Raw genomic sequence first — 10,736 nt, 5'->3', positions numbered from 1 at the left:
AAACTTTGGCATGCAATGTTTACAGTCTACTGTTAAACACAGGGAGACTCTGTTACTGTCTGTGGTTGTATAAACTTGTTAAAATCAATGGCATGTCAACAAAAGAGCAAAATTAATGAACAAAATTATTACAAGCAGATACTACAGCATCTCCTTGTGGACATGGTTTCATTAGAAAAGGATTCCTTTTCCTCATCAGAAGACAAGATAATGATCAAGAACACACTTCTAATCCAGTAAAACAGTATTTGGAGAACAAGGTTACAGCTGGTGTGCTCCAAGTGTTAGAATGGCTAAGCCCGAATCCGGTCGGACATGAGTCCCATCAAGGCCACATGAGATTACCTGGAAACGGAGAACAAAACGAGGAACTAAACTCACCTTCCACAACTGTGGAATGTACTACAGGATATTTGGAACAATATTCCTGTAAGAGTCCTTCAGTCTAACATTGGAAGCACGGGTAAAAGAGTGATGGCACTCAAAAAAGAAAGTCATGGCGGACACACAAAGTGTTGACTGATCTATAAAATGACACTGTTCTTGTTATATCCTTTAGAAGTTTGTTTCATGCTCATTTATAAAGGCTGTTAATTTACAATAATAATTACAGATGACTGTTTTTTTTTTAATACACTGTCGAGGCTCATGTGAGAGTTTACACACAGAAACGCACAACAAAGGGAGCAGGAGACAAGAGGGGCGGGAGAGGGAAGGATTCACCTGGCATGGTTCCAGTCTAACAGGTGGCCTGCGACTTGGTTTGGTCTGAAATAAAACCTCAGAGTCACATTTGCCTTACAAATGGGCTATGCATACCCGACTGGCTTGGTACAAACATCTTAAAGAACTTTTGCAAATGAGGATCAACACCCCTGCCCAGTTGAAAACATTATCTTGCACTATATACAGCCCAATCGTCTTCTTATCTTATCCAATCTCCACCGTCACACAAATAGGACACCTTTTCACGTTGCACACTTCAAATCGTTTGGATATCACATTGATGTCATGCTCGTGTCGGTGGCATTATGAATGGGGCTTCCCTCCACACATATCCAACGGTGTCCCCTTCAGCATGTCATCCTGCCTCCCATCTTCCCCATAAACCTGACGTTCCAAGTTTTAAGTTGATGCAGATTCATTCATATATCATCTTTCTCTTCCCACCTTCACCTATCTCTTCCCTAGTAACACCTCTGTGCCCCAACTCTCGCCCCTGGCGATGTGGAAAGGGACTCGTGGCACATCCAGTAACTTCACGAGTCTTGTAGGGTGGAGTAGTAGCACGCGCAAATTATCAGCCACCGAAGGGTCACATGATCATACACGTCATGCCCCTCCCTCCCCATCTCGCAGTCCACCGTAGTTCATGACCGAGTCACCATAGGTACTGTAGCGTTCTCGCAAGTAAGGTGACCCATTTTAAATCTATGTTAACGAGGTCATTTTATTGGGGTTGTTCACGCAATACGATCATTGTCCACTCACTGCCTGAAATAAAAATCAATCAATGAAACAGTTATTTTACAACAATTTTAACATTTTAACTGAACAATCACCTTTGTGTTTTACTTCATTAATTTTTACATGCAGGTGTCAAGGCTCATGGAAGACCAGAACTTTAGGGGGCAAATGTCAGACAGAAAGTGGGGCTCAGGGGAAACAGGAGGACAGGAATGTAGAGGTTTTGATTTTGGTATACAGAGTCGAGGCTTGTGGAAGATCTAGTACATTGAATGGATCAGGACATAAAAAGGACAAAATGAACAGTATAAAGAGGGGAAAACACCAACAGCAGAGTTGAAAGCCAAGACCAAGGGAGACTTGGAGAAACAATGGGTGTGGAGAGGAATGGGGGCAGGAAAGGGCAAGATGGACACAGAAGGAAACTTACAGGAGGGTAAAAACTGGAAATTTGGATGGAGGAGGGATTTGGGTAGGGTTGGGTGTTAACAAGTGAAGAAAAGATCATGGTTTTGGATTGGGGATTATCTGAGATGGTGGTGAACAGCAGTCCTGAAGAACTGGAGGGATTAATGAGATTGAAGAGAATGTGGAAGTTGGTTCCACAGGTGGGTTGAAAAGATTTAGGTAGTTTCACCAGAACAGAGTTGATGGCGGACCGTGTGTGCTCTGCAGAAAGCTGGGGGTGACAAAGCACAGAAAGACCAAAGGGGGCGAGACCAGAAAGGAGGCGGTAGAAGATCCACCAATCTGGCTGCAATGGGAAAGTGATAAGCCCATCGACTCAGCCTCAGCGCGGGAGATTCCAAGAATCATAATGGCCTTGGTTTCCACGGCATCAACCTGAGTAAGGCGTGAGGCAGGGGAACCTGCCCAAAGAGGAGAGCAGTACTCCTTCAAGCTGCGGAGAGATCATGAATGAGGCGATGGAGGGCAGGAAGCCTGAAGTCCTCGATGGAAAAATAGGAGACAACAGGTTCAGGAAGACAGTTGAACATAAGAGGATGATCATTGGAGATGAGCATCAACCTTACACTTGAGGAGTGTAACAAGGCAAGGGTTTGTGGGTAATAACACATGCCATGTGGAGGGGCAGGGGATTTTTTTTTGTTTTTTAAATAATATCAAGGCTCCATGGAAGAGCGAGGCGACAAAGGGTAAAAGGGCAGCGAACTGACAATGGGGCAACAGGAGGATACAATATACAAGGGAGTGAATGACCAGGAAAAAAGGAAAGATGGGATCAAATGAGAAATAACAGAATAACCTGTGAATAGGTGAGTTAGGCTAGGTAGGGTGACTAAGGGTACAAAGTATTGGAGGGAGGGATGAGGGATGAGAAGAGATGGTATTTCACCACCTGCTTGAAGCTCTGGAGGGAAGGGTGAGATTGAACAGTCTCAGGAAGTAGGTTCCATAGAAAATGGGAGAAAAGAGGAACAGAAGAGTTGAGGTATGCAGTAAGCCTGGATTTTGGATTTTGGGAGTTTCACCAAGATGGGGTAGTGGAACAATGCATTCATCCTGGAGGAGCTGTGAGTGTGACGGTCAGATGGCTAAGAGAGCTGACAGAGCTAGACCAGCGGAAGGGCTGTAAAAAATGGAGAGACCACCAAATTGTCTACAATGTGAGAGAAACAGGCTTTGTACATGGTTTGGCCTCATTGCAGGAGCTGCCAATAATGTTGAGAGCTTTAGATTCCAAAGAATAAAGAAGAGAGACGTGATGCTGGAGCACCAGTCCAGAGGGGAGAGCAGTGCACCACCAGGCAAAATGGTCAAATGCCTTGTGCGCTGTCAGAAATTCTAATTTTCAAGGGAATGACTTGGTTGGAACGATGGAACATGCATGTGAGGGCGTTGGAGTGCAGACCTTCTTTGCGATATATGGTGGGCTCAAGACGGGTTAATGCTGACGGTGAGATCTTGAAAGTCAAGGGACTGAAACAAGGGGTTGAAAAATGACCGCATCGGTGGACATCTAAAAATGGGAACCTTGCAATGTAGAGTGGGTTGGACAGAGACTGCACACGAGGGATACCACACTCAGCTCGGATTATTGATCCTCATACATCAGGGTAGAATGAATGGCCATAAGCCTCCAAAGATGCTCACTGAATCAGCTAGTCACTTTGGCTGACCCTATATGTAGCTATCAGGTCAAATAGTAAAGTGGTGCCTCGGCACATGTATACGTACAAGGCAGGACATGCTCCGTGTGCCTCCTACCGTTGGAAATCATGCATCGCTTGTTGAGTTGACTTGGTCATCCAGCCTACAGACCGTTAATGGTTAATGCCAGAGCAGCACCAACCATTCAAAGTAGCACTTTTTGTTCACTATTTGTTATTTATTTGACGTCTCAAAACTCATTTCGCTCTGACCACGTGCATGTGCAAGTTGAGGGTCCACAGGTGCTATCGCATATGATATGGGGAGGTGGGGGGGGGGAGGGGGTGGACAATTAACTGGATAATCGAATGCTGGAACCACGCACAACTCGCCTCACCCACGGAGGTGGACACGAACGAACAGTGCGGACTCTGGTGATACACATCCTCATGGACGGACGAGAAGGAGCGATACCCGAGCGAGGGGACAAGATGGCAAAAGTGGACAGGGAGACTGTGTCCCTGCACGAACTGACTGTAAGTGACAGCACCAAGCTTCAGGCCGTGCAGGTGGCCCTAATCGCTGCGTACTCGCTCATCATCCTACTCGGAGTGTTCGGAAACTCGATGGTCATTTACCTGGTGTTACGTCACCGATACATGCGCACCGTCACCAACTTGTTCATCGCAAACCTGGCCCTCGCAGACCTGCTGGTAAACACCCTCTGTCTGCCCTTCACTCTCGCATACACACTACGGGACACATGGACACTGGGCGCAGTGATGTGCCATGGAATACCGTTTGCTCAGGCGCTCGCGGTCAATGTCTCCACCCTTACGCTCACGGTCATTGCGCTGGACCGCCATCGCTGCATCGTGTACCACGCGCAGAGTCGCTGTTCAATGGGACACAGCCGCGTGCTCATCGGGTGCACGTGGCTCTTGGCGGCTATCTTGGCGGCTCCACTCGCAATTTTCCGTGAGTACCGCGTGTTGAATATACCGGGCCTGAAAACACTCATACCTGTGTGCTCCGAGAAGTGGCCGAGCGAGGCCGAGCACAACGGCACTGTGTACAGCGTGTGCATGCTGCTTCTGCAGTACGTGCTGCCTCTGGCGATCATCACAGTGGCCTATTTGCGCATCTGGCACATGCTACGTGGAGCCGCCAGCCCGGGGGGATCCGAGGCTCGGCGCTGCGAGCGGCAGCGACGTCGCAGGAAAGCCATGAGGATGCTCGCCACGGTGGTCGTGCTGTTTGCGGTGTGCTGGTTGCCCTTGCACGCATTCCAGTTGGCGAGCGACCTGGACAACCGGTTGCTTCGTTTCGCAGAGTACAAGCTGCTGTACACGGCGTTCCACATCATCGCCATGTGTTCCACCTTTGTGAATCCGTTCTTGTATGGATGGATGAACACCAACTACCGCAACGGCTTTCTTCACATGTGGACTTGCTGGGGAAAGCCGCACTCCATCCGACCTGAGCCCGAGCTGGGCTCTGCACACTCACACTCCATCCACAGCACTCTCCACCTGCAAGATCTGCACTCCGGGACCGCTGCGCCCACTTGCGAGACACCCTACCAACCCGGCAACGATAAACCCAAGGAGGTCTCAATAAGAGGCAAGCACGAAGAGAGTTCCCCGGTCGATGAGCAGGACCTCTCGCCATTCTCCAGTCGGGTGTGATTGACTCATCTGGACACATGCAGCATGGTCTTGAGACTGCTCTGAATCAGGCTAAGTGTAGCCTCGCATAATGTTGGGAATTCTGTCACTCTGTCTTTGTGTTGCTAGCTCTTCTTTGTCTTCAGATTTCTGGACCTTCAAAGAAATGCTCATCTCTTGTCCCTGCCTGCCGTTCATCCTGAAATCCCTTATTTACTACCAAGCGATGAGGTGGGCTACACGCATGCCATCGTGCACTGTTGGAGTCTTGGATCGCTTGGTGTGATTTTCCTACTCTCCACTGCTTCAAGGTTAATTACCTGATCGCTGATCATAAGCACCGAGTGATGACGTGTCATCCATGTTTCATGACAGATTACTTGACATTGCTTTGTCGATTAAATACGTACACAGCTCTCTCTCTCCCTCTCTCTCTCTCTCTCTCTCTCTCTCTCTCTCCCTCTCTCTCTCTCTCTCTCTCTCTCTGGGGTCACACTGCCACCTTTGGCGATTGATTTTCCTCAGTAAAAGGTCCCACTCATATCATGCTATTGATGGGACGCACAAGCTGCAATGTTAATTCCCTAATCCACAATTAATCCACACCCAGATATCAGTGGTCATCCTGGTGTTTCTCATGCAAGGCGATGCATCAATGTGAGTATCGCGTCCATCAGAGGGTTGTTAATTCGGAGGACCTGTCTGCCAACACTGGTTCTCGGTAGATGGTAGAGATCCCACGGTATCTTTCATGAAGAGTCGACAAGTTATCGCCGGCACCCTGAACAAATTTAAAATTGCTGTCCAAACCTACTACAGTCGAATGTCAGACCTGGCCAACCGGTTAGTAAAAGACTTGGGTTATTTTTTTAATGTCCTCTAGCCGACCCGACAAGTCTTCTTCGTTGGTATTCAGCACAAGACTGCGGGGCAGCATCATTGCCCGAGGGTGGAGTTGTGCCGCTGATGCAGTACCTTCTGCTGGTCAGTGCAGGAATTTGACCAGACACTATCCTCAGTTGATAGCTCGCCTACTCTTTGTGAAGGGCACCATGCGATGTTTCACGTCCATCAACTAATGCTGGCAAATGGAACTCTTCATGAAGAACAAACATCGGGATGGCAGTTAATTGCTGAGTTGGGGTTGAACCCCATGCTAGACAGCTTAGAGAGGATTGTGCGTACCTCCAGGTCATCCTGTCAGCCTTATTGGGCCAGTTAAAGCCGTCGTAGACCATGCATTACCCAATCCCCTGGACCAAGAGAGATTGTAAGCCCGGTGTTGGCTAAAACGGTTAGGGTGGCTGGCTTAAGATCCAAGGGTCTTGGGTTTAAGCTCCTGTCGCTCTGTAGAATTAACACCAGGTGGGTTAACTCAGCACGTGATCCTTCTGAGCTCAGCAAAATGAGTACAAACTTTTTGGAAACAGGGGAAACAGGGGCACTGCATCAGTGGAACAGTCAGACTCCCAGAAAAATGAAGCAGTTAAGCAGCCACAAGCCAAAGCTGCAAATGAATAAATACGTATATATGGTATTGCTTACGACCATCATGCCTTGCCTCCCGCACTCCCCTCACAATCGCGTTTTGCAATCGTTTGAAATCCCCCCCCCCCGCCATGAATGTACTTCAGTGAATATATGTAATCAGTGAAAACAACTTCATGGTGAGGGTGATGAAAACAAACAAACAACTTGATGGTCAGGGTGGTGAAAAAAACAAACAACTTGATGGTCAGGGTGGTGAAAACAAACAAACAACTTGATGGTGAGGGTGCTGAAAAAAACAAACAACTTGATGGTGAGGTTGGTGAAAACAAACAAACAACTTGATGGTGAGGGTGGTGAAAAAAACAAACAACTTGATGGTGAGGGTGATGAAAAAAAACAAACAACTTGATGGTGAGGGTGGTGAAAAAAACAAACAACTTGATGGTCAGAGTGGTGAAAACAAACAAGCAACTTGATGGTGAGGGTGGTGAAAAAAACAAACAACTTGATGGTCAGGGTGGTGAAAACAAACAAACAACTTGATGGTGAGGGTGCTGAAAAAAAAAAACTTGATGGTGAGGATGGTGAAAACAAACAAACAACTTGATGGTGAGGGTGGTGAAAAAAACAAACAACTTGATGGTGAGGGTGATGAAAAAAACAAACAACTTGATGGTGAGGGTGATGAAAAAGAACAAAAAACTTATGGTGAGGATGATAAAAAAAACTTGATGGTGAGGGTGATGAAAAAGAACAAAACAACTTGATGGTGAGGGTGATGAAAAAAACAACAACTTCATGTTGAGGGTGATGAAAAAAAACAAACTTGATGGTGAGGGTGATGAAAAAAAAACAAACAACTTGATGGTGAGGGTGATGAAAAAAAAACAAACAACTTGATGGTGAGGGTGGTGAAAGAAAAAAAAACTTGATGGTGAGGGTGATGAAAAAAAACAAAACAACTTGATGGTGAGGGTGATGAAAAAAAACAAACAACTTGATGGTCAGGGTGATGAAAAAAAACAAACAACTTGATGGTCAGGGTGATGAAAAAAAACAAACAACTTGATGGTGAGGGTGATGAAAAAAGACAAACAACTTGATGGTGAGGGTGATGAAAAAAAACAAACAACTTGATGGTGAGGGTGATGAAAAAAAACAAACAACTTGATGGTGAGGGTGATGACAAAAACAAACAACTTGATGGTGAGGGTGATGAAGAAAAACAAACAACTTGATGGTGAGGAATATGAAAAAACAAACAAACAAAAAAACTTGATGGTGAGGGTGATGAAAAAAAACAAAAAACTTGAAGGTGAGGGTGATGAAAAAAAACAAACAACTTGATGGTGAGGGTGGTGAAAGAAAACAAAAAAAAAACTTGACAGTGAGGGTCATCAAAGAGAACAAACAACTTGATGGTGAGGGTGATGAAAAAAAAAAAACAACTTGATGGTGAGGGTGATGAAAAAAAAAAACAACTTGATGGTGAGGGTGGTGAAAAAAACAAACAACTTGATGGTGAGGGTGATGAAAAAAAACAAACAACTTGATGGTGAGGGTGATGAAAAAGAACAAAAACTTGATGGTGAGGGTGATAAAAAAACAAACAACTTGATGGTGAGGGTGATGAAAAAGAACAAAACAACTTGATGGTGAGGGTGATGAAAAAAAAAAAACTTCATGGTGAGGGTGATGAAAAAAAACAAACAACTTGATGGTGAGGATGATGAAAAAAAAACAAACAACTTGATGGTGAGGGTGATGAAAAAAACAAACAAATGATGGTGAGGGTGATGAAAAAGAACAAAACAACTTGATGGTGAGGGTGATGAAAAAAAACAAACTTGATGGTGAGGATGAAAAAAAAACAATCAACTTGATGGTCAGGGTGATGAAAAAAAACAAACAACTTGATGGTCAGGGTGATGAAAAAAAACAATCAACTTCATGGTGAGGGTGATGAAAAAAACAAACAACTTGATGGTCAGGGTGGTGAAAAAAACAAACAACTTCATGGTGAGGGTGATGAAAAAAACAAACAACTTGATGGTGAGGGTGATGAAAAAGAACAAAACAACTTGATGGTGAGGGTGATGAAGAAATACAAACAACTTGATGGTGAGGGTGATGAAAAAAACAAACAACTTGATGGTGAGGGTGATGAAAAAAAAAAAAACTTGATGGTGAGGATGAAAAAAACAAACAACTTGATGGTGAGGGTGATGAAAAAAAACAAAAACTTGATGGTGAGGGTGATGAAAAAAAACAAACAACTTGATGTTGAGGGTGGTGAAGGAAAAAAAAACTTGATGTTGAGGGTGATGAAAAAAAAAAACAACTTGATGGTGACAGTGATGAAAAAAAACAAGCAACTTGATGGTCAGGGTGGTGAAAAAAAGACAAACAACTTGATGGTGAGGGTGCTGAAAAAAAACAAACAAACAACTTGATGGTCAGGGTGATGAAAAAAAACAAAACTTCATGGTGAGGGTGATGAAAAAAAACAAACAACTTGATGGTCAGGGTGGTGAAAAAAACAAACAACTTGATGGTGAGGGTGATGAAAAAGAACAAACAACTTGATGGTGAGTGTGATGAAAAAAAACAAACAACTTGATGGTGAGGGTGATGACAAAAACAAACAACTTGATGGTGAGGGTGATGACAAAAACAAACAACTTGATGGTGAGGGTGATGAAGAAAAACAATCAACTTGATGGTGAGGAATATGAAAAAACAAACAAAAAAAACTGGATGGTGAGGGTGATGAAAAAAATAAACAAACAACTTGATGGTGAGGGTGATGAAAAAACAAACAAAAAAAAACTTGATGGTGAGGGTGGTGAAAGAAAACAAAAAAAAACTTGACAGTGAGGATCATCAAAGCGAACAAACAACTTGATGGTGAGGGTGATGAAAAAAAAAATTGATGGAGAGGGTGGTGAAAAAAACAAACAACTTGATGGTGAGGTTGATGAAAAAAAACAAACAACTTGATGGTGAGGGTGATGAAAAAGAACAAAAAACTTGATGGTGAGGGTGATAAAAAAACAAACAACTTGATGGTGAGGGTGATGAAAAAGATCAAAACAACTTGATGGTGAGGGTGATTAAAAAAAAAAACTTCATGGTGAGGTTGATGAAAAAAAAAAAACTTGATGGTGAGCATGATGAAAAAAACAAAACTTGATGGTGAGGGTGATGAAAAAGAACAAAACAACTTGATGGTGAGAGTGATGAAAAAAAACAAACTTGATGGTGAGGATGATGAAAAAAAAACAATCAACTTGATGGTCAGGGTGATGAAAAAAAAACAAACAACTTGATGGTCAGGGTGATGAAAAAAAACAAAACTTCATGGTGAGGGTGATGAAAAAGAACAAAACAACTTGATGGTGAGGGTGATAAAAAAACAAACAACTTGATGGTGAGGGTGATGATAAAAAACAAACAACTTGATGGTGAGGGTGATGAAAAAAAACAAACAACTTGATGGTGAGGGTGATAAAAAAAAACTTGATGGTGAGGGTGATGAAAAAGAACAAAACAACTTGATGGTGAGGGTAATGAAAAAAAAAAACTTCATGGTGAGGGTGATGAAAACAAACAAACAACTTGATGGTGAGGGTGGTGAAAAAAACAAACAACTTGATGGTGAGGGTGATGAAAAAAAACAAACAACTTGATGGTGAGGGTGATGAAAAAGAACATAAAACTTGATGGTGAGGGTGATAAAAAACAAACAACTTGATGGTGAGGGTGATGAAAAAGAACAAAAAACTTGATGGTGAGGGTGATGAAAAAAAACAAACAACTTGATGGTGAGGGTGATGAAAAAGAACAAAAAACTTGATGGTGAGGGTGATGAAAAAAAAAAACAACTTGATGGTGAGGGTGGTGAAAAAAACAAACAACTTGATGGTGAGGGTGATGAAAAAAAACAAACAACTTGATGGTGAGGGTGATGAAAAAGAACAAAAAACTTGATGGTGAGGG

At 43.7% G+C, this 10,736-nt stretch overlaps 1 protein-coding gene across 1 annotated transcript; it reads left to right on the top strand.

Annotated features, from left to right (window-relative positions):
* Window positions 1-3,895: 3,895 nt before the first annotated feature.
* On the top strand, window positions 3,896-6,689 carry LOC147033783 (neuropeptide Y receptor type 2-like). The gene is made up of 2 exons (XM_085870861.1): window positions 3,896-5,294; window positions 5,393-6,689. The coding sequence occupies exon 1, from the start codon at window positions 3,948-3,950 to the stop codon at window positions 5,265-5,267; it is 1,320 nt and encodes a 439-aa protein (XP_085726987.1). The 5' UTR covers window positions 3,896-3,947; the 3' UTR covers window positions 5,268-5,294; window positions 5,393-6,689.
* Window positions 6,690-10,736: the final 4,047 nt, after the last annotated feature.

This window comes from Eptatretus burgeri, chromosome 1 (assembly GCF_056783735.1).
Source record: "Eptatretus burgeri isolate ZD-2024b chromosome 1, Ebu_testis_v1, whole genome shotgun sequence".
Classification (NCBI taxonomy): Eukaryota; Metazoa; Chordata; class Myxini; order Myxiniformes; family Myxinidae; genus Eptatretus; species Eptatretus burgeri.
Note: the sequence above shows the minus strand (reverse complement) of the source record. Positions and strands in the feature narration are given on the sequence as shown.

Coding starts and splice junctions, on each gene's coding strand:
- LOC147033783 (XM_085870861.1), top strand. CDS start 3,948: ATGCTGGAACCACGCACAACTCGCCTCACCCACGGAGGTGGACACGAA.